General features: G+C 45.2%; 1 protein-coding gene across 1 annotated transcript in view; it reads right to left on the bottom strand.

Annotated features, from left to right (window-relative positions):
* IFNGR2 (interferon gamma receptor 2) overlaps positions 1-23,179 on the bottom strand; it is a 35,483-nt gene extending 12,304 nt beyond the window's left edge. The window contains exons 1-3 of the mRNA XM_060098538.1: positions 22,904-23,179; positions 7,550-7,682; positions 907-1,115 (exon numbers count right to left, since the gene is read on the bottom strand). Coding sequence (XP_059954521.1) covers positions 907-1,115; positions 7,550-7,682; positions 22,904-22,979 — 418 coding nt within the window. The 5' untranslated portion in view covers positions 22,980-23,179. The remainder of the gene's footprint in view (positions 1-906; positions 1,116-7,549; positions 7,683-22,903) is intronic.
* Between the last annotated feature and the right edge of the window lie 682 nt (positions 23,180-23,861).

A 23,861-nucleotide genomic window follows, 5' to 3' on the forward strand; every position in this document is an offset into this window, starting at 1 on the left:
ATGCTAGTATTCCCTCCAGCACAGAGGTTAGCAAACTTTCTCAGTAAAGCACCAGAGTGAATTTAGGCTCTGACTGGTCACGCAGCCCCTGTTGCGACTACTCAGCTCGCCTGTTGCAGCTTGGAAGCAGCCATAGACAGTATATGAAAAGATGGGGAAACTGCATTCCGATAAAACTTTTTTTTTAAAATTGAAGTATAGTTGATTTACAATATTGTGTTAGTTTCAGGTGTACAGCAAAGTGATTCAGTTATACCTGTATTCTTTTTCAGATTCTTTTCCATTATAGGTTATTAGAAGTTCCCTGTGCTATACAGTAGGTCCTTGTTGTTTATCTATTTTATATATAGTAGTGTGTATATCTTAATCCCATACTCCAAATTTATCCCTCCCCCCTTTCCACTTGGGTAACGATAAGTTTGTTTTCTATGTCTGTGAGTCTGTTTCTGTTTTGTAAATAAGTTCATTTGTATCATTTTTTTAGATTCCCCATGTAAGTGATATCACACAATATTTCTTCCTCTGACTTACTTCACTTATATGATAATCTCTAGGTCCAACCATGTTGCTGCAAATGGCATTATTTCATTCTTTTTTATGGCTGAGTAGCATTCCATTGTACATATATAACACATTTTCTTTCCAATAAAAGTTTACAAAAACCGGTTGGCAGGCGGGATTTGACCTGCAGGCTGCGGTTTGACAACTCCCAGGTCTAGCAAATCACCCTCCCCTAGCCCCAGCTTCCGTGGTCAGTACTCGGGTTTGACCATCATACCCACCTGGGTGCTGGTTATTTAGGGTGAGAGGCAGGACGGAGGGGCGTGGAGTCAGTACCGCTCAACGAAGGGGAAAGTGAAGAAAACCTGCAAACGTTAAAGGAAGTTTGTACCCAAGTCGTCTTACCGTTCCGATAGTGTTCGAACCAAGGAGCCTTTACCCAGGCAGAGACGAGGTCCCCCAGCTTAGCTCGGAGGCGTAAAGAGATGTTGAAATGCCGTGGGAAACCCTCCGAGAGGCTGTTTGCGGTAAAGTTACACTCAGTCCCGGTGAGGTTCGTACAATCCACCCTGCTGTCTTTTTTGTTGACGTCATACCAGGTACTACTAGTGCTGCTGCAAAGGCAAGAAGGATTTTACTTTGCACAAGTCTCTCTTTGATCACATATAAGTTTCCCCAGAGATGAGTTTTTAATTCGATGTTTTTGATCGAGACATTGCTCACATACCATACACTACCCCCATTTAAAGTGTACAATTCAATGGATTTCAGTAAATTCACACGGTTGTGCAGCCTCACCACAATCCCCTGAAAACCCCTGCACCTATAGCAATCACTCTCCATTTCCTCCACCCCCCAACCCTACGGTACCATTGATCTACTTTCTATCTCTATGATTTGCCTATTCTGGACATTTCATAGAAATACAATCATAAACTATGTGGTCTTTTGTGACTAGTGCCCTTCACTTAGCCTGTTTTACTTAGTATGTTTTCAAGCGTGATACATGTTGTAGCATGTATCAGTAATTCATCCCTTATGACCAAATAATGTCCCACTGTACGTACATACCACACTTAGTTTATCCACTGATCTGCTGATGGGCATGTGGGTTGTCTCCACTTTTTGGCTATTGTGAATAATGCTAAGAATATTCACATGTAAATTTCTTTGTGAACTTATGTTCAGTTCTGTGGGGTGTATACCTAGGAGTGGACTTGCCGGGTCATATGGTAACTCTATTTTTAACTGATTTCCGAAGTAGCTGCACCATTTTACATTCCCACCCACAATGTATGAGGGTTCCAATTTCTCCTTATCCTCACCAACACTTGTTATTATGCCTTTTTTATTTTATTTTATTTTTTAAATAAATTTATTTATTTTATTATTTTTGGCTGCATTGGGTCTTCATTATTGCGTGCGGGCTTTCTCTAGTTGCGGCGAGCAGGGGCTACTCTTCATTGCGGTGCACGGGCTTCTCATTGCAGTGGCTTCTCTTGTTGCGGAGCAAGGGCTCTAGGCACGTGGGCTTCAGTAGTTGTAGTACACAGGCTCAGTAGTTGTGGCGCACGGGCTTAGTTGCTCCGCGGCATGTGGAATCTTCCCGGACCAGGGTTTGAACCCGTGTCCCCTGCATCGGCAGGCAGATTCTTAACCACAGCACCACCGGGGAAGCCCATGCCTTTTTTATTGTAGCCATCCAAGTGGCTGTATTTTCCCTGGTGACTAATGATGTTGAGTATCTTTTCATGTGCTTATTGGCTATTTGCATATCTTCTTTGGAGAACTGTCTACTCAAATCCTTTGTCTATATTTTAATTGGGTTATTTGCCCTTTAATTTTGAGTTGTAAGAGTTCTTTATACATTCTGGATACAAGTCCCTTATCAGATATATGATTTGCAAATATTTTCTGCCGTTTTGTTCTACAGTTGATTTTAATGCTTCAAACTCAGCCTCTGTAGCCTATGTCTTAGGAATGATACTGTGTTCATACAAACCATACCCATACTTCCTGCTGGTGTAGAGTCTGTTTTCACCCCATAGCTGCCCATTTAAAGAGAGTCTTGGCCACACGAAAACTTTGCCAAATGTAAGGCCATGCATCTTGGTAAGTGAGAATGCATTCCCCAGAGTCCCAATGCCACCTGCCCACGTGGGATTCTACTCGCTGACTCTGAGCTCTGTCCTTAGGTGACTGACTTGAGAAAAGGCAGGGAGGTAGCTCTAGAAGCCTCAGTAGTGTGGCAGCAGGCAGTGTCCCCTCTAGGGACAGGCTGTGCCCTGGACAGCAACTCTGGCCTGGAAAGCAAGGCCAGGGGAGACAGGAGAGATGAGGCTGGGGGGTCACGGCCACCAGCTCTCACATAACACATGTGCTTCTAAATGTACCTCTGACCCTGCCTGGAGACTTATCTTCTGCTAATGTGGCGGGTGACCAGATGAAAGCCACATCAAGATGTGTAGCCAGGGATTCCACAGAAGATGCCCATCATACTCACATACCACCACGCCCTTGGGTCACAGGCCCTAATGGGGAAAGGGACCACAAACCACAGGTCCCCCTCTCAGACTGGGGGTGGTGTGCTTCACAAGGGGGTAAGTGGTTTTTTTTTTTAAGTTATACAGATACTTAAAGGTACTATAACCTTCTCCCTGCCAATCCCAGCTGTTGAACTGGGGCAAAAGGCCCTCTCCCTGATTTGCCAGGGAACTGACCACCCATGTTCCATCTCCTCCCCTCACCTCCAAGCTTGCCCCCTTCAGATTTATCCCAGGGATGCAAGGGTTTTTCAATATCCGCAAATCAATCAGTGTGATACACCATATCAACAAATTGAAGAATGAAAACCATATGATCATTTCAATAGATGTAGAAAAAGCTTTTGAGAAAATTCAACACCCATTTATGATAAAAACTCTCCAGAAAGTGGGCATAGAGGGAACCTACCTCAACATAATAAAGGCCATATATGACAAACCTACAGCTAACATCAGACTCAAGGGTGAAAAGCTGAAAGCATCTCCTCTAAGAGGTCAGAAACAAGACAAGGATGTCCACTCTCGCCACTTTTATTCAACATAGTTTTGGAAGTCCTAGCCAATCAGAGAAGAAAAAGAAAGAAAAGGAATCCAAATTCGAAAAGAAGTTAAACTGTCACTGTTTGCAGATGACATGACACTATACATAGAAAATCCTAAAGACGCTACCAGAAAACTACTAGAGCTCATCAATGAATTTGGTAAAGTTGCAGGTTACAAAATCAATACACAGAAATCCGTTGAATTTCAGAACTACTTTTTAAAAGTGTTTCTCAAAAAAGGGGTTTAAAAGGGCACAAGCCATCCAAATTTAAATGACAGCTGACACATGAAGGTGAGCAGTTTGCGGGGGGAAGTGGAGTTCTGGAATGTGGCCTCCCCATCTAATTGCAAAGGGTAAAAATAAGGTGCTGTGGGCCCCATTTAAACGGATAATGAAATGGACACAGCCTCACAAGCGTGGCACTGCCCCATGTCTGGACTCCCACCCTCTTGCCCAGGCTTATGTTGAATCAGCCAGTCTGAGCCTTACCCAGCAAGTAGTCCTGGCTCCTGGCAATGTACTCATGTGGATGGTCTCTGTTCCTTTTACCTAATTTTGAAAGCAACCTCATCATGAAAGGGAGAACAGCATAATGATTAAACACATGGACTCTGGGGCCAGATTACCTGGGTTCAAATTCCAGTTACTTCACTTCTCTGTTCCTCAGTCTTATCTATAAGATGGGATGAACTATAGCATCTGACTCTCAGGGCTGTCCTGACAGTTGAAACAGTGGACACCAGGAAAGTGCCTGGATCAGGGCCTGGTGCCTAGTAAGCACCATCTAAATGTTTGTTAAACACTTGGGCAACCAATGATTTCACTGTCCAGCCTCTGTTACATCACTTACAAAAATGATGACGTTTTTTCCCTTTGAACCCAGCAAGTCATCTTCCAGAAATGTAAGAAAACAATCAGGCACAATTTATGTTTGAGGACATTACTTATAACAGTCACAAACTGTCAACTATTTTTACAACTCGTGAGTGAGGAAAAGTTTAAAAAATCCTGAGTGATACATCATATAACAGAACATAGAATAAAAATGTTCACACAGAAATAACTGTATGAAAAAAGTGGCTACATGCTTAACTACATTAAGTTAAAAGGAAAAAAAAAAAAGGAAATAGGACCCAGAAGTGTAACCCCAGTTTTGTTTCAGTCTTACACACATGCTGGCACATTTGCAAACAACTGCATGTATTTAGAAAAAAATGTCTAGAGAGATACACTAAAATGAGAATAGTGATTTTTCTTGGACAGCGGGTTGTTTTAATTTTATTCTTTTTACTTTTCTGGGTTTTCCACATTTTCTATAAAGAAAATGTATTGCTATTAAAATTATAAAACAATGAAATTTTAAAAATGCATTGGGAAGACTGGGCAAGTGGGGTGTGACCTAGAAAGGGCCCTGCTGTCTGCCTGTCTTTATTTTCAAGAAAAAACAGAAATTCGGTTCTTTTTTTTTTTTAAGTGAAATCTCCAGATGTTTAAATGTTGGCACTAATTGGAAAAAAAAAATTAAACACTGTGGACCAAACACAGACTTTAGGCCACATGATCTGCAACTTCTGATTTAAACTTAAAATTTTCCCACAAAGTGCTCTATGTAATTTTGGCTTTGCTACTGTGACTGTCAAAAAACAGAGGCATGTTTATTTATAATTATAGTGATGTTTTACTAGAGAGAAACAGAATGGAAGCTTTTAAGTCCCACGAGCCTCAAAATTAAATTATTTAATGTAACTAAAATGTCCTAAACATGTGAAAGCATCTAGAAACAAACCAACAAAAAAAGCAAAGGCCCTCTTCCATGATCAAATCTGTAATTGGAAAAGAAAAAAAAATTAGCTTCTGTTTGAGTTTTCAGGGACCCCCTCAGCTTTTCCAAATAGGGACATTCACATTCAACACATCTCTTGGTTTCTTTTACCAAAACCAACCTCTAACCTGATAAAATATCTACAAAATGCTTTCCGAATAGAAGACACAGTGAAACAGGTTGGTCTGTGATGTGAAACTGTCAAAGGCTTTAACAAATACTTCTAATATTTAGAGGCGCTCTGTCAACCCACAAATGTACTTCCCCAGTCAAGGCTAAGGAATGCTAGTCAACAGATCAGCTGTGACTTCCCCTTACTGAAATCTTCTTATATGGCTCTAGGATACCATATTTACTCAATGCTGAGCAGGGCCAGCTTCATGGGCATGTGACCTGCGCAGTGGCACAAAGCTGTACTCTTAGGAGGGCACCTGGTTTGAAGCTCTGCTTTACCATCTTGAAATTCCCAATAGTTTTTGCACAAGGGGCCCTACATTTTCATTTTGCACCGGGCCCCGCAAATTATGTAGCCGGTCCTCATGGACTGGTCCTTTTATTACAGATGATCATGTTTGTAATTTATAATTACTTAAGAAATAGATAAATACGATCCAGAGATAGTACTCAAATCCCAGTTCAGAATTTATTTTTGTTAAGCAAGTATTGTTGCAATGGACAGTTCACGATGAAAACGAAGTCATCTGGAAACTACTCCTCTAACAAATTAACCATCTGTAACTTTTCTACATTGCCTGCCTGTTCTTGACCACAGACTCATTCCAAATCCCATACAGTTGCACCTGCTGTCATGTGACACATAACTACCCTTTTTACTGGTCACCTAAGGGTTCATCCATAAGTTAACCTGACACAGTTTGCCACCTTCCTGCTAATGGACATGAATAGACCCTTCAATGTATCAGTATATCTTCATGAATATAAGTTTGTTTTTTTTCCTGATGGGGGGGTCGTATTGTCTGTCTAGGATAAAAGTAACATGGACATCCCTACGACTCTAAGTGAAGAGTAGAATTATTTTCTAAGGGGGCTGTGCTCATAATTGATCCTGATCCAGCACTGTATCCACCAGCCACATTCTCAAAAGCACTGAACATTCCTTTTTTTTTTTTTTTTTTAACGGTACGTGGGCCTCTCACTGTTGTGGCCTCTCCCGTTGCGGAGCACAGGCTCCGGACGCGCAGGCTCAGTGGCCATGGCTCACGAGCCCAGCCACTCCGCGGCACGTGGGATCTTCCCGGACTGGGGCACAAACCCGTGTCCCCTGCGTAGGCAGGGGGTCTCTCAACCACTGTGCCCCCAGGGAAGCCCCCAGCATTCCTATTTTTTTTAAATTTTGCTTATTTAGTAATCTAAAAATGACTTAGCTGATAATTTTTTTTTTTTTTTTTTTTTTGCGCACCGTGTGGCATGCAGGATCTTTGTTCCCTGACCAGGGATTGAACTCACGCCCTGTGCATTGGAAGAGTGGAGTCCTAACCACTGGACCGCGAGTGAAGTCCCACAATAATTTTAACTTAGTCTTCACTTAATTCATTTAATAAGGTAAACAAGGACTTGGATTTTGCCTTTCTTCTTCCCCTATGTGTCTATACTGCAAATCAAGTGATGGCAAACTGTAAAAAAGCTTGAAAAGAAGGTGAGAGACAGAATGAGGGGCCGGAATAAAACGCAAGATGGAACACCAGTTTAGAAACTGAGAATTAGTAGTTCATTAGATGAATAACTTCCTTATTAGACCAAATTTGGCTCACAAGCCTAATAAACCAGATTTTGACACCTGAAAAAGATGAAGACCAAAAGATGCCTCTCGCCCTTTCAAGACAGGAAGGCTTTTTATACATCTTCTCTTGAAACTGATGAATCAACTTCCACCAAACTAAGCAGCCATGTGGTTAGACAGCTGAGTTCTCTGATGGCCAGCATCCTTTCAGCCTTCCGATGCGTGGGGTGTTGTGAAATCTCTGTCCTTGGAGATGTAAAAAGTACAAGAGAACTATCTGCTTCCCATGGATTTGCTTACAATCCTGCCAAGAGGCAAGAACAAGCAGCTGGCCTCAGGTTCCGTAACAACCTCCCAACCCCAGCTCCCATAAGAATGCCAACAGAAATGTCACTTACTATTTATACTGCACCTGGTAGACTACCGGCCTTGTGTCATTGTTCAGGGACACGGGATCCCAGCTCAGAGCCTGCTGGGCATTGTACAGGTGAACCTTCAGGTTTCGAGGAGCAGGCAGCTGGAAGGGGGTGTCTTGACAGGGACAGAGAATAAGAGAAGGGGGGAGAGGCGGGAGAGAAAGGGAGGGTCAAGAGGAGAAAAATCGATTACAAAAATATTCCAATGCACTCTACCAGACCATTCCTACGCCTTGTTTTTTTTGGTTTTTGTTTTTAAACTAATTGTTATTGGAGTGTAGTTGCTTTACAATGCTGTGTTAGTTTCTACTGAACAGCAAAATGAATCAGCCATACATATACATATATCCCCTCTTTTGGATTTCCTTCCCATTACGCCTCAGTTTCTGGTATTACCCGTTCTCCCCCACTCCTTTAGCCTTTGACTAAAGACAGCACCACTGACACAGACCGTGGGAAAAAGAGGGGCTTGGGGCTGCCTTTCCACTTGCAGGTTCCAGTCCTTATGAATGGGTCCTGGCTGAACCAGAATGCCTGTGTTACGTTTTGTAAGTGTGGGTAACTTAACAGCCTGGGCTTCTGTTTCTTCGTCAGGAATAAGGAATAAATAACAGTAGACTGCAGAAGGCCGTGGAGAAAATTAACTTGATGACCACTTGACATGCATTAGACCAAGACTTATACCAAAGGAGTGTTTGGTAAACTTCCACAAACATGGGTGCACACACACACACACACACACACACACAGAGAAACATAACTCAAACCAGGCATGCAAAGCCCACAGACACCTGGGAGGGTGAGGACTTGTCTTCTGGGCTTCATCAGAGTCGCTGTGTTTCTCAAAGACCCCCCAACATCACAAGCACTGAAGTTAAAATGCAGATTCCCAGGCCCCACCCCAGACCAGAAATTCTGCATTTTCAATAAGCTTCCCAGCTGATCCTCATGCACACTGAAGTTTGAGAACTACAAACGATAGAATAACACATTCCCCAGGGAACTGCCACCAAGATCTGAATCCCCCTTTTTGGGGTGACCTGGGAGACACAACTCCAAGCAGGTGCTTTACAGGATTGGGCTAGAGGTTGCCCGCACAGGAGCCTTTTCTCTAGTAAGAAAACAGACCGTAATGATAGACTTTCTCTGACATTTAAAGATTAATGGGGGGCTTCCCTGGTGGTGCAGTGGTTGAGAATCTGCCTGCCGGTGCGGGGGACGTGGGTTCGAGCCCTGGTCTGGGAAGATCCCACATGCCGCGGAGCGGCTAGCCCCGTGAGCCACAATTGCTGAGCCTGCGCGTCTGGAGCCTGTGCTTCGCAACGGGAGAGGCCGCAATAATGAGAGGCCCGCACACCGCGATGAGGAGTGGCCCCCACTTGCCGCAACTAGAGAAGGCCCTCGCACAGAAACGAGGACCCAACACAGCCATAAATAAATAAATTAAAAATTAAAAAAAAAAAAAAGATTAATGGGGACTTCCCTGGTGGCGCAGTGGTAAAGAATCCACCTGCCAACGCTGGGGACATGGGTTCGATCCCTGGTCCGGGAGGATCCCACATGCCACGGAGCAACTAAGCCTGTATGCCACAACTACTGAAGCCTGTGAGCTGTAGGGCCCGTGTGCTGCAACTACTGAAGCCTGCGTGCCTGGAGCCTGTGCTCCACAACAAAAGAAGCCACAGCAATAAGAAGCCTGTGCAACAAAGAGTAGCCCCCGCTCGCTGCAACTAGAGAAAGCCCGCGTACAGCAACAAAGACCCGAAGCAGCAGACCAAAAAAAAAGAAAAAGATTAATGAGAAACACCCAGAAGTGGAAAGTAAAGTTTGAAAAACATGCCATTCCAGAATTCAAAGCAGGAAACTCAAACCACACAATTTCAGTAAATGCATCCAATCTTAAAGAAAGAAGGATGCCCAGATCAGCTGATAGCCTGACCTGCTGCTCTCTTCTGAAAGGTACATTACCTAGAGTCTGTGGCCACTTGTTTACTTACAGAATGTCCACTGTCTTCATAGCTATGACCTTGGGCTGACCTCCATTCTAGATCTTAATTCAAGCAGCTCACCAGCACTGCTGCCAACTAATACCAGGCCTCATGGAAGCCAGGCCTCATGGAAGCCAGGCCAAAGGTGCAGCATGGCGGGAGGCTGGTCTCCGTGTCAGGCCCGTCCCACTCACTGTGGCTGCTGTAGCCCACTGGATGCCAAAGCTGAGCTGAGAAATGAAGTTCTGCTTCCAGGGAGGGATGTGCACAGTCTCAGGGGTGAGTGCTTGGTTAGGGCTGGGCACCCGTCAGAGCATCCCGGAGACCTTCTACTGTCCATATTAGTTTCCTAGTTTTAAATAATTAATTAATTAATTAATTTTTGGCTGTACTGGATCTTCGTTGCATGCGGGCTTTCTCTAGTTGTGGCGAGCTGGGGCTACTCTTTGTTGTTGCGTGGGCTTCTCATTGCGGTGGCTGCTCTTGTTGCGGAGCACGGGCTCTACGTGCGCAGGCTCCAGTAGTTGTGGCTCGCGGGGTCTAGAGCGCAGGCTCAGTAGTTGTGGCGCAAGGGCTTAGTTGCTCCGCGGCATGTGGGATCTTCCCGGTCCAGGGCTCAAACCCGTGTCCCCTGCACTACCAGGCGGATTCTTAACCACTGCACCACCAGGGAAGTCCCCAGTTTCCTACTGATGTTGAAATAAATGACCCCAAATGTAGTGTCTTAAAACAACCCAGATTTATGCTCTTACAGCTCTGGAGGTCAGAAGTTCGCAGTAGGTCTCACTGGGCCCATGTCAAGGTGCTGGCAGGGCTCTGTTCCTTCTGGAAGCTTGCCTTTTTCCTTGCCTAGAAGCTGCTCACATTCTTTGGCTCATGGCGTCTTCCTCCGGCAATGCTGGGCTGAGTCCTTCTTGTGCTGCCGTCTCTTTGGTTCTGACTCTCTTGCCTCCCTCTCCCATCTTCCAAGGACCCTTGTGATTGCACTGGGCCCACAGAGCCTGGAAATCCAGTATAATCTCCCCAGCTCAGGACCCCTAATTTAATCACGTCTGCCAAATCCCTTTTGCCATGTAAGATAACGTGGTCACAGGTTCCGGGGATGAGGATGTGGACATCTTTGCGGGCCCTTATTTGGCCTGGCCCAGGGCTCCTCCCCATCTCCCCATCTCTGGGGAGGAGCCAGAAGGCGTTCCCCCTCCCTCCACCCTTCTCCTGGCACCCTCTCCCCCATCTAAACATTCAGCTGAGAAAGGGAGCGACAGGGGACCAGCAAAGTCTTCCACCCCAACTGGCAGGTGGACCAGAAGAAAGACTTCTGGAAAAGTTGGGGTCTCCAGATGAGTCTTCCACTTTCTTTCTTTTTTTTTTTTTTTTTTTTTTTTTTGCGGTACGCGGGCCTCTCACTGCTGTGGCCTCTCCCGTTGCGGAGCACAGGCTCCGGATGTGCAGGCTCAGCGGCCATGGCTCACGGGCCTAGCCGCTCCGTGGCATGTGGGATCTTCCCGGACCAGGGCACGAACCCGTGTCCCCTGCATCGGCAGGAGGACTCGCAACCACTGCGCCACCAGGGAAGCCCCTTCCACTTTCTTCAACTTTCACTTTACTGAGGTGTGGAGAGAGGACCTGCAGTTTTGCTCTCGTATTTGAGTTTCTTGGACTCCCCTGTCTCGCCACATTCAGAGAAGAAAATGAGTCTTACGGCTGTAGACTTCACAGTGAAGTACCAGAGGCTGCCCACTCATTAACACCAACAGCTTCAACCCCGGCCCTGCACGCCTCTCAGGAGGCCCGTCCCTCAACGGCCTCCCGTGGCCTCCTCCCTGGTCCTGGGAAGCGCCGGGCACCCTCCCACCTCGCCTTGCCCTTGCTGCTGCCGTTCTCTGGAGCCTTCTCTCCCCCTGTGCCAGGCTCTCTCCCCCGCGCCCTTCATGTCTCTGCTCAGATACCACCTTATCAGAGCAGCTTCCTGCCTACGAAGCCCAGGGCAGGGGACTCCTGATCCCTGCCTTCCTTTTCTCCTGGCTTTCCCACCACCTGCGTCCTTTGTTTGCACCCTGGTGGTGAGAGGCATGGATTCCAGAACTTGACTGCCTGGGTTCAAAGCCATGCGCTCTTTGCGGGACCTTGAGCAAGCTGTTTCCCTCTCTGTGCCTCGGTGGTCTCACCTGCGAAATGGAAACGAAAACAGTGCAGACTTCAAAGGGTTACTCTGAGGAATGAGTGGGTTAATTTCACATGCGGTGCTGAGAACAGCGCGAGCACCACGTGATCGTTTCCTCTCCTCCTTGCTAGCAGCTCACTGACAGTCTCCCCCGGCACTAGAGCAGCGAGCTCCAGGAGGGCTGGGTGTTGCCACCCTTGGGGGCTGCTTCATCCTCAGTGCTTGGAGGACCAGGCATGCAGGATCTGGGGAGCGAGTGGCCTGCAGCCCAGCGGCCTGAGTTGCTTCAGGGATTATGTAGCCAGTTTCTGTCTCCTCAGTGTTGCATTTGTCCACCCGAAACCCACGCTAAGCTCAGTTCCTCTTTCTCTTCCTTGCTTTATGTGTAAGTCCTGCCTTTCCTCTGGTCTCAGAGGCTGGGGCAGGGAGTGGGTACAACTCTGGACCATGAACTTATCTGCATGGCTCTAAAGGGTCAATATATTTAGGGCCATAGCACCTGCTGTCAACAGTGTTGACAAAGGCTCTGTGGGAAGGGAAGAGAATTTCTGGACAAAGGGCTTTGGCTGGAATCCTGATCCTGCCACCTAGGGCCATGGGATCCTACCACGACCCCACCTGAGCCTCAGTTTCCCCATGAATAATGAAATGATACCATCTCTCCCAGAGATGGAGTGAGGGGCAAATGCAGAACCACGAATGAAAGGCAAACCAGACACTGCTGCCTAAGTGTGATTTTTAAGACATGCCTATCTCAGGGTGATCTGATGGACGGCTGCTTCTGCAGGTGGCGAGCCGCGACCCGATACCCAGACACTGCCTTCAGTGACCACCAACAGGGGGCCCAGCCCCATGCTGATCACTGTATTCAATGGTCTGACCCTGCTGTACACAGAACAGTGGCCCCTCCCAAAGATGTCTGTGTCCTAATGTATTCACAGGACACAGATATCTTTGGGAGGGGATGAAACTTAGGGTTCTGAAGAGGACGCGGGGCGTGCACAGCCGTGTAGCTGACAGGGCCTTGGTGCTCTGGCCGGGTGTCAGGCCTGAGCCTCTGAGGTGGGAGAGCCAAGATCAGGACATTGGTACACCAGAGACCTCCCGGCTCCAGGTAATATCAAACAGTGAAAGCTCTCCCAGAGATCTCCATCTCAATGTTAAGACCCAGCTCCATTCAACAACCAGCAAGCTACAGTGCTGGGCACCCTATGCCAAACAACTAGCAAGACAGGAACACAACCCCACCCATTAGCAGAGAGGCTGCCTCAAATCATAATAAGATCACAGGCACCCCAAAGCACACCACCGGACGCGGTCCTGCCCACCAGAAAGACAAGATCCAGCCACACCCACCAAAACACAGGTACCACTCGCCTCCACCAGGAAGCCTACACAACCCACTGAACCAACCTTAGCCACTGGGGGCAGACACCAAAAACAACAGGAACTACAAACCTGCAGCCTGCGAAAAGGAGACCCCAAACGCAGTAAGTTAGGCAAAATGACAAGACAGAGAAATACACAGCAGATGAAGGAGCAAGGTAAAAACCCACCAGATCAAACAAATGAAGAGGAAATAGGCAGTCTACCTGAAAAAGAATTCACAGTAATGATATTAAAGATGATCCAAAATCTTGGAAATAGAATGGAGAAAATACGAGAAACATTTAACAAGGACCTAGAAGAACTAAAGAGCAAACAAACAATGATGAACAACACAACCAATGAAATTAAAAATTCTCTAGAAGGAATCAATAGCAGAATAACTGAGGCAGAAGAACGGATAAGTGGTCTGGAAGATAAAATAGTGGAAATGACTACCACAGGGCAGAATAAAGAAAAAAGAATGAAAAGAGTTGAGGACAATCTCAGAGACTTCTGGAACAACATTAAACTCACCAACATTCGAATTACAGGGGTCCCATAAGAAGGAGAGGAAAAAAAAGGGACTGAGAAAATATTTGAAGAGATTTTGGTTGAAAACTTCCCTAAGATGGGTAAGGAAATAGTCAATAAAGTCCAGGAAATGCAGAGAGCCCCATACAGGATAAATCCAAGGAGAAACACGCCAAGACACATCTTAATCAAACTATCAAAAATTAAATTCAAAGAAAAAAGATTAAAAGCAGCAAGGGAAAAGCAACAATTAGCATACAAGGGAATCCCCATAAGGTTAACAGCTGATCTTGCAGCAGAAACTCTGCAAGCCAGAAGGGAGTGACAGAACATACTTAAAATGATGAAAGGGAAAAACCTACAACCAAGATTACTCTACCCAGCAAGGCTCTCATTCAGATTTGATAGAGAAATTAAAACCTTTACAGACAAGCAAAAGCTAAGAGAATTCAGCACCACCAAACGAGCTCTACAACAAACGCCTGTTTTGGGGTGCCTGTGAGCTTATTATGATGTTTCTTTAGAAACTTCTCTAGGCAGGAAACACAAGAGAAGGAAAAGACTTACAATAACAAGCCCAAAACAATTAAGAAAATGGTAATAGGAACATTCATATTGATAACTACCTTAAATATAAATGGATTAAATGCTCCAACCAAAAGACATAGACTGGCTGAATGGATACAAAAACAAGACCCGTATATATGCTGTCTACAAGAGACCCACTTCAGACCTAGGGACACATACAGACTGAAAGTGAGGGGATGGAAAAAGATATTCCATGCAAATGGAAATCAAAAGAAAGCTGGAGTAGCAATTCTTATATCAGACAAAATAGACTTTAAAATAAAGACTATTACAAGAGACAAAGAAGGACACTACATAATGATCAAGGGATCAATCCAAGAGGAAGATATAACAATTGTAAATATTTATGCACCCAACATAGGAGCACCATAATACATAAGGCAAATGCTAACAGCCATAAAAGGGGAAATTGACAGTAACACAATCATAGTAGGGGACTTTAACACCCCACTTTCACCAATGGACAGATCATCCAAAGTGAAAATAAATAAGGAAACACGAGCTTTAAATGATACATTAAACAACATGGACTTAATTGATATTTATAGGACATTCTATCCAAAAACAGCAGATTACACTTTCTTCTCAAGTGCTCATGGAAGATTCTCCAGGACAGATCATATCTTGGGTCACAAATCAAGCCTTGGTAAATTTAAGAAAATTGAAATCATATCAAGTATCTTTTCTGACCACAACACTACGAGACTAGACATCAATTACAGGAAAAAGTCTGTAAAAAAACCAAACACATGGAGACTAAACAGTACACTACTAAATAACCAAGATATCACTGAAGAAATCAAAGAGGAAATTAAAAAAATACCTAGAAACAAATGACAATGAAAACATGATGACCCAAAACCTATGAGATGCAGCAAAAGCAGTTCTAAGAGGGAAGTGTATAGCAATACAATCCTACCTCAAGAAACAAGAAACATCTCAAATAAACAACGTAAACTTACAACTAAAGCAATTAGAGAAAGAACAAAAAAACCCCAAAGTTAGCAGAAGGAAAGAAATCATAAAGATCAGATCAGAAAGAAATAAAAATGAAATGAAGGAAATGATAGCAAAGATCAATAAAACTAAAAGCTGGTTCTTTGAGAAGATAAATGAAATTGATAAACCATTAGCCAGACTCATTAAGAAAAAAAGGGAGAAGACTCAAATCAATATAATTAGAAATGAAAAAGGAGAAATAACAAATGACACTGCGGAAATACAAAGGATCATGAGAGCTGACTACAAGAAACTATATGCCAATAAAATGGACAAGCTGGAAGAAATGGACAACCTGAACCAGGAAGAAATAGAAAATATAAACAGACCAATCACAAGCACTGAAATTGAAACTGTGATTAAAAAATCTTCCAACAAACAAAAGCCCAGGACCAGATGGCTTCATAGGCAAATTCTATCAAACATTTAGAGAAGAGCTAACACCTATCCTTCTCAAAGTCTTCCAAAATATAGCAGAGGGAGGAAATACTCCCAAACTCATTCTACAAGGTCACCATCACCCTGATATCCAAACCAGACAAAGATGCCACAAAAAAAGAAAACTACAGGCCAATATCACTGATGAACATAGATGCAAAAATCCTCAACAAAATACTAGCAAACAGTATCCAACAGCACATTTAAAGGATCATACACCATGATCAATTGGGGTTTATCCCAGGAATGCAAGGATTTTTCAATATATGCAAATCAATCAATGTGATAAACCATATTAACAAATTGAAGGAGAAAAACCATATGATCATGTCAATAGATGCAGAAAAAGCTTTTGACAAAATTTAACACCCATTTATGATAAAAACCCTCCAGAAAGTAGGCATAGAGGGAACTTACCTCAACATAATAAAGGCGATATATGACAAACCCACAGTCAACATTGCTCTCAATGGTGAAAAACTGAAACCATTTCCACTAAGATCAGGAACAAGACAAGGCTGTCCACTCTCACCACTATTATTCAACATATTCTTGGAAGTTTTAGCCACAGCAATCAGAGAAGAAAAAGAAAAAAGGAATCCAAATTGGAAAAAAAGTAAAACTGTCACTGTTTGCAGATGACATGATACTATATATAGAGAATCCTAAAGATGATACCAGAAAACTACTAGAGCTAATCAATGAATTTGGTAAAGTAGAAGGATACAAAGTTAATGCACAGAAATCTCTTGCATTCCTATACACTAATGATGAAAAATCTGAAAGAGAAATTAAGGAAACACTCCCATTTACCATTGCAACAGAAAGAATAAAATACCTAGGAATAAACCTACCTAAGGAGACAAAAGACCTGTATGCAGAAAACTATAAGACACTGATGAAAGAAATTAAAGGTGATACAAACAGATGGAGAGATATACCATGTTCTTGGATCAGAAGAATCAACATTGTGAAGATGACTATACTACCCAAAGCAATCTACACATTCAATGCAATCTCTATTAAACTACCAATGGCATTTTTCACAGAACTAGAACAAAAAATTTCACAATTTGTATGGAAACACAAAAGATCCTGAGTAGCCAAAGCAATCCTGAGAAAGAAAAACGGAGCTGGAGGAATTAGGCTCCCTGACTTCAGACTATACTACAAAGCTACAGTAATCAAGACAATAAGGTACTGGTACAAAAACAGAAATATAGGTCAATGGTATAGTATAGAATGCACAGAGATAAACCCACACACATATGGGCACCTAATTTACGACAAAAGAGGCAAGAACATACAATGGAGAAAAGACAGCCTCTTCAATAAGTGGTGCTGGGAAAACAGGACAGCTACATGTAAAAGAATGAAATTAGAACACTACCTAACACCATACACCAAAATAAACTCCAAATGGATTAAAGACCTAAATGTAAGGCCAGACACTATAAAACTCTTAGAGGAAAACATAGGCAGAACACTCTATGACATAAATCACAGCAAGATCCTTTTCAACCCGCCTCCTTGAGAAATGGAAATAAAAACAAAAATAAACAAATGGGACCTAATGAAACTTCAAAGCTTTTGCACAGCAAAGGAAACCATAAGACGAAAAGACAACCCTCAGAATGGGAGAAAATAGTTTCAAACGAAGCAACTGACAAAGGATTAATCTCCAAAATACACAAGCAGCTCATGCAGCTCAATATCAAAAAAAACAAACAACCGGGGCTTCCCTGGTGGCACAGTGGTTAAGAATCTGCCTGCTAATGCAGGTGACACGGGTTCAAGCCCTGGTCCGGGAAGATCCCATGTGCCGCAGAGCAACTAAGCCCGTGTGCCACAATTACCGAGCCTGCTCTATAGAGCCTGCGCACCACAACTACTGAAGCCCATCTGCCTAGAGCCTGTGCTCTGCAACAAGAGAAGCCACCGCAATGAGAAGCGTGCACACTGCAACGAAGAGTAGCCCCTGCTCGCCGCAACTAGAGAAAGCCCACATGCAGCAACGAAGACCCAACACAGCCAAAAAATAATAAATAAGTAAAATAAATAAATTTATTAAAAAAACACAAACAAACAAACAACCCAATCCAAAAATGGGCAGAAGACCTAAACAGACATTTCTCTAAAGAAGATATACAGATTGCCAACAAACACATGAAAGGATGTTCAACATCACTAATCATTAGAGAAATGCAAATCAAAACTCCAATGAGGTATCACCTCACACCAGTCAGAATGGCCATCATCAAAAAATCTACAAACAATAAATGCTGGAGAGGGTGTGGAGAAAAGGGAACCCTCTTGCACTGTTGGTGGAAATGTAAATTGATACAGCCACTATGGAGAACAGCATGGAGTTTCCTCAAAAAAACTAAAAATAGAACTACCATATGACCCAGCAATCCCACTACTGGGCATATACCCTGAGAAAACCATAATTCAAAAAGAGTCATGTACCACAATGTTCATTGCAGCTCTATTTACAATAGCCAGGACATGGAAGCAACCTAAGTGTCCATAAACAGATGAATGGATAAAGAAGATGTGGCACATATACACAATGCAATATTACTCATCCATAAAAAGAAACGAAACTGAGTTATTTGTAGTGAGGTGCATGGACTGTCATACAGAGTGAAGGAAGTCAGAAAGAGAAAAACAAATACCGTATGCTAACACATATATAAGGAATCTAAAAAAAAAAAAAGTTTCTGAAGAACCTAGGGGCAGGACAGGAATAAAGACGCAGATGTAGAGAATGGACTTGAGGACACGGGGAGGGGGAAGGGTAAGCTAGGACAAAGTGAGAGAGTGGCATGGACATATATACACTACCAAATGTAAAAATAGATAGCTAGTGGCAAGCAGCCGCATAGCGCAGGGAGATCAGCTGGGTGCTTTGTGACCACCTAGAGGGGTGGGATAGGGAGGGTGGGAGGGAGGGAGACGCAAGAGGGAGGAGATATGGGGATGTATGTATATGTATGGCTGATTCACTTTGTTATAAAGCAGAAACTAAACTAACGCACCATTGTAAAGCAATTATACTCCAATAAAGATGTTAAATTTAAAAAAAAAAAGAAATTTAGGGTCCTAATCAGAAGACCTAAAAACAGATTATCCTGGAGTATTTGGGTGGACCCAATGTCACCACAAGGATGTTTGTCTAGAAGCTGGAAAAGGCAAGGAAATGATCCTTCCCCTAGAACCCTCAGAAAGGAACACATCGCTACAACACCTTGATTTTCGCCCAGTGAAAGCTGCATCTGACTGCTGACCTCCAGAACTGTAAGACACTAAATTTGGTTCTAGGCATCTTCACCATAAGCTTCTTTGCCGTAGACATTTTTGCCACAGCATTTTCACTGCAAACATTTTTGCCAAATAACTAATTTGCCGTACGGCAATTTAGCTGTAAAAAGTAAAATAATGAAAAATAAAAGAGAGACATTACACAAGACATAATGAAACATGAAAAGTGATAACAAAACTTCGAAGACTTTATTGCAAAATACAAAATATTTGAATCCACTTAAAATGTGTGTAGATGCCTGGCAATACTGCGCAAACAACTGATTTTATTTTGTGGGCTTTACAAAGCCCTTGTCTTCAAAGTCTTTCGTTCATCATATTATACATTGTTTTGTTTTGTTTTGTTTTTTGCTCATTGACTTGTTTCATGCTTTCTCTTTTTCACTAAGATTTCGTATTTCATTAAGCGAGGTGTCAGTTTCTGAACACTGGGATGCATGTTTGTAACTGAGCTTTGTACTGCGTTGTGAAAGCCTCTACACTATTGTGTGGTCTTGGCATATTGTCACATGTCCCCTGATAAACGTTTAGTTCTATGGGAAACGTTGGGTCAACGCTGCACCTTTAAGGCCGTTGGTCTCTTTCTCTTCCAAGGTAGTGTGTTTCAAAATCAGAAACCAAATCATCATCATCTGTCAGCTCGATAAAGTCATCAGTAACTTCACTAACTGGAAGAAACGCTGACACATTTCAACCACTTGAAACCAAACTGTGAAACCAAACTATCAACCAGTTATTTTATCTTTTACAGCAAAATCGCCTGATATCCAATTAGTTAGGCGGCGAACATGTCTGAGGTGCCAAGTTGGTAGTCTTTCATTCCAGCAACAACAGGAAACTAATACAGTCCCTGGAGGTGGACACCAGGCCTTTAATGACACCCCTACAAGATGTACAAGCTCACTGTACAAGCTCACTTGTATCTTGTACAAGCTCCTACAAGATAAAAGCTCACTGTCCTAAGTAGGGTGTACAAAGCCCCACTCTACTTGGTTCTCCACGGTCTTTGGGGCAATGGTGCACTAACTGTTAATGGTAAGAAGAGATAACCTAGGGAGGTGCCAAGTGTATCCTCTGCATCTCACAACCACAGCTCCTTCTGTTCCACCTTCCTGCCCCAACTGGCCACCTCCGATCCACCCTGGATCCAGGTGTTTGAGATTTTATACGTTTTTAAGAATAGTCTCTCCTGGGTCTTAACAGCATAGTTTGATAAACACACATCACACACAGATAATAAAATAAAGTACTGCTAACATCAAAATTAATCATTTAATCTTGACAATCGAACACCCTTCAGGATCTTCCCATGGATGGGTCATTATGATGAACATCAGTGAAGTCACCTCCCTGCAGATGAGGAGAAGTCAAAAAGACATTCCCTGAATCCCCACCCATAACCAGGAAGCTGCTCTCGTCTGTAAATACTGGACATCAGCTTACTTACCTAGACCATTTGTCTCTTCCTATAAAGGATGGTTTGGTTTCCCAGGGAGTAAAATGGGGCTCTTATCTACTTCAAAATATGGGTGAGGAAATTAGGAGAGATAATGTATAGAAAGCACTTAACAGCTTGTCTGAGTTAAAAGAGTAGCCCAATAAATGGTGGCCATTACTATCATTTATAGAGTTTGCCCCCAAACATGCCAGTTACATAGTAGTTTCCACTGTTGAGATTATGGACAAACAGGAGTTACTTAATACACATTTATCTGCAATGATTTTTATGTGGTTGGGGATTTATGGTCTTTCTCAGTGGTCTCTAAGCTCTGAGAAGCTTTGGATGTTCAAGCCAGAAAGTCATGGTGAGAAAATGTTGTGGCCTAAGGACATTCCAATCTGCTAGACAATAAGCAGCAGCTATGACAATTACAAATAGAAGCCTTAATTCTTCAACATTCGGGTAATTAAATTACTAAAGAGTGGGTTGACTTACTGCACTTTAATGCTTTGATTAGTGTCTATCTAAAGCACCACTTACTACAGATTGGGTCAGGTCCGGTATTTTACATATGTCATCCTTCTAACAACTCGAAGGGGTAGATATTGCAAGTCTCCCTTTAAAAATTTTGTTTCCAGTACTTGTATTTTTCCCCCCCTCTGACCATAAAAGCAATTACGTGACTACTGAAAGACACCTGTAAATTATGGAGAAGTCTGGAAATTTTTCTACTTACTACCCGTTTACTATATAATTGTTCATCTTTTCACTTTGTGTTTTGACTAACAAAGAGTTTCTCTTAAAAATATCCCGGTTAGTTTTTAATTGTTTATTATGCACAATTTCAAATAGTCACAAAAAACAGATTAGTATAATGCGGTGCTGCTTTGCAAAGGATCTGTGGTGAAGGACCAGTTTATTTCCAGTGCATCACAGAGACCCAAACTTTTGCAGAATACAATCAAAGATAATCACTAGAAAGATGGACCTGCCCATGCGTGCTATAGCAATATCAAATCGCAAAGTTTCGAAATACTTCTCTCAACCTCTGGACTATTGGCAGACAAGTCACAAACAGTTCACAGACTGATCAGGAGCAGCACTACTATAAAGGACCACCTTGGGCAATTACCAACATTTTACCAGGGCCCAAATCTCATGTGAAGGAAGCAGGGAAGGGTCAGACATAGGTTGTTCAAGGCTTGAAGCTGGGGAGAAGCAGAGTCGAGATTCAAACCCATCTGGCCGATTCCCAGGGGAAACAGCCATTTAACCAGGAGCACACATCCCCACATGCAAGGCTCCCCTCAGCCAGGATCTACGGCGTTTAAGGGCTTTAGCAAGGGATGCTGATAAAAGAAACAAACGCAAACAACACCTTAAGAATTCAAGTGGGAGGAAACTTCTAAATTCTTGAGACTTCTTAAGTGTTACCCAAGCTATGATACCCGCTTTTCCACGGGAAAGAACCCAGCAAAACACAAACACGTGGACATGCACAGAATGTTCTCACACATTCACCTTTGTCATTGTTTTCTCTTTCTTGCTCTCTCTTTTTTTGTAGTTTTTCTCTTTTGCTCATAAGTATGGTCAGTTTGTGTCAGAGGTAAGCAGGTGGCCGATCCCAGGTAAAGGGCCGTCCAGATGGGAACGGAGCTGGGATTAACCGTCTTGTTCAGCTGACCGACCCCCTTACCCAGAACGCGACATTTCTGGGTCCTGCCCTGAGCGCTGCCCCGCCCCGCCCCCCCCCCCCCCCCCATCTATCCGTTTCCTATCGGGATTTCACACCAATATCAAACACACCGGGCCACAGTAAGACTGAGTTACAGTCACAACCTCCAAGACGGAGGTCCCTGCCGGTGGCTGGCCTCCACGGCACGCAGCTGCCAGGAAGGCAGGCCTGGGACCTGCTTCTAGCTCAGGCCACTGAGGACGTGAGGACGTGCCAGACGGGGCAACGTTCAGGCGGCCCAGGAGAAGACTCTGTGGCCCGCAGAGGCGGCCTTTCCTCGAGCCCTGGATTCGGTTTTTCCTTTGTTCATTTTGAGGCATTCGGAGTCCGGCCGCGCTGGTGTTTGGGCGGCGGCGCGGGGGTGGGGGAGAAGGAGCTAGAGTGTGTCCAGATTCAGGCAGGGGCAGCTTGAGCCCCTCCTTCCTGCCAGCGATGTCCAGGGCGCCGGGAGGGGCGAACGGCGTCCAGCGGCTCCTCCCGCTGCGCCAGCCCCACGCCCCGAGACTGCCCGGAATTCTCCCCTACCACCCCACACCCACTTCGGGCTCCCCGCGGACCCCGCCCGATCGGGGCAGCCCTGTAGCCCCTCAACTGATCCAGGGTCCCTGCGGACGCCACCCGCTAGGGACACCCCCGTTTACCCCCAACCTATCGGGGTTCCCGTGGGCACCCCACATACTCCGGGCTCCCCGCTGACACCCACCCGTGCGACAACGGTTCCGGCCAGCCTCTGGTGGGGGGGGGTCCAGGCCCCGCTTACCTGCCGGGGGCGCCGCTGCGCCGCAGCTACTGAGCAGTAACAGCAGCGGCAGCAGTAACAGAGGCGGCGGCCGCATGGCCCGGGGCTCTGGGCGCTGCGGGCTCGGCGGCGCTCTGGGCGCGGCCCGGCCCCAGCGCGGGGTCGCCAAGCCGCTCACGTCGCCGCCTAGGTGGCCATGGCGAGCGCAGGGCGCTGGGGCCTGCCTCTTCCAGAGCGGCGGCGGCGCGTCCCAGGTGGCAGGAGAGCCCGGCTCGGCCGCCGCGCCCAGGCCGGCCCCTCCCGGCGCCCGCGCCCCGCCCCGCGAGGCCGCCAAGTTCCTGCGCCCCGCCCGCCGCGGGGATTTTCCCGGCGCCCCCCATTCGCGCCGGCGCTCCCGGGAGCCGCGGCCCGGGCCCCCCCGCCCTGTCTCCCCGCGGCCAAAGCGCCCAGCGCGGCCCGATCCCGGCCTCTGCGGCCGCCCGAGCCGGGGTCTCACCGAGGCCGGCCTCCCGGAGCGAGGCCTGGGCCTGGCACGGAGGACGGGGGTGGTTGGGGGCGGGGCAGGAGACCCCTGCCAGACGCCACCTTCGGGGGCCTTGCGACCCTTCTGGAAAGACCCCCTCGAAACCCAAGGCCCTGGGGGGGCCTCGCGCGGAGCCCTCCATCCTCACCCCACCCCCTCTTCTCCCACTGCTCCCTGATTCCAGGGGTTGCACAGTTGGAGCATTCCTCCCTTGAGCTGAAACTTTTGCTTGCTTATTAGTCTCTAAAGTACCTACTCAGCTTTGAACCCTCTTTTGAAAATAGGTTTTAAGGGTATAGTGGATTGAAAGAGGCTGCGAGAAGGAAGGAGTGGGGCTTCGGGTGCTAATGGGCGCCCAGTATCGCGGAGGGGGAGAGAAATGTCCCACATTTCCAAACGGCCTGTGGGTTTGGCCCAGGTTCAGGCTGTGAAGGCGGGTATGAGGAAGTAACCGCG

The sequence above is a fragment of the Mesoplodon densirostris genome, chromosome 5, assembly GCF_025265405.1.
Source record: "Mesoplodon densirostris isolate mMesDen1 chromosome 5, mMesDen1 primary haplotype, whole genome shotgun sequence".
Taxonomy (NCBI): Eukaryota; Metazoa; Chordata; class Mammalia; order Artiodactyla; family Ziphiidae; genus Mesoplodon; species Mesoplodon densirostris.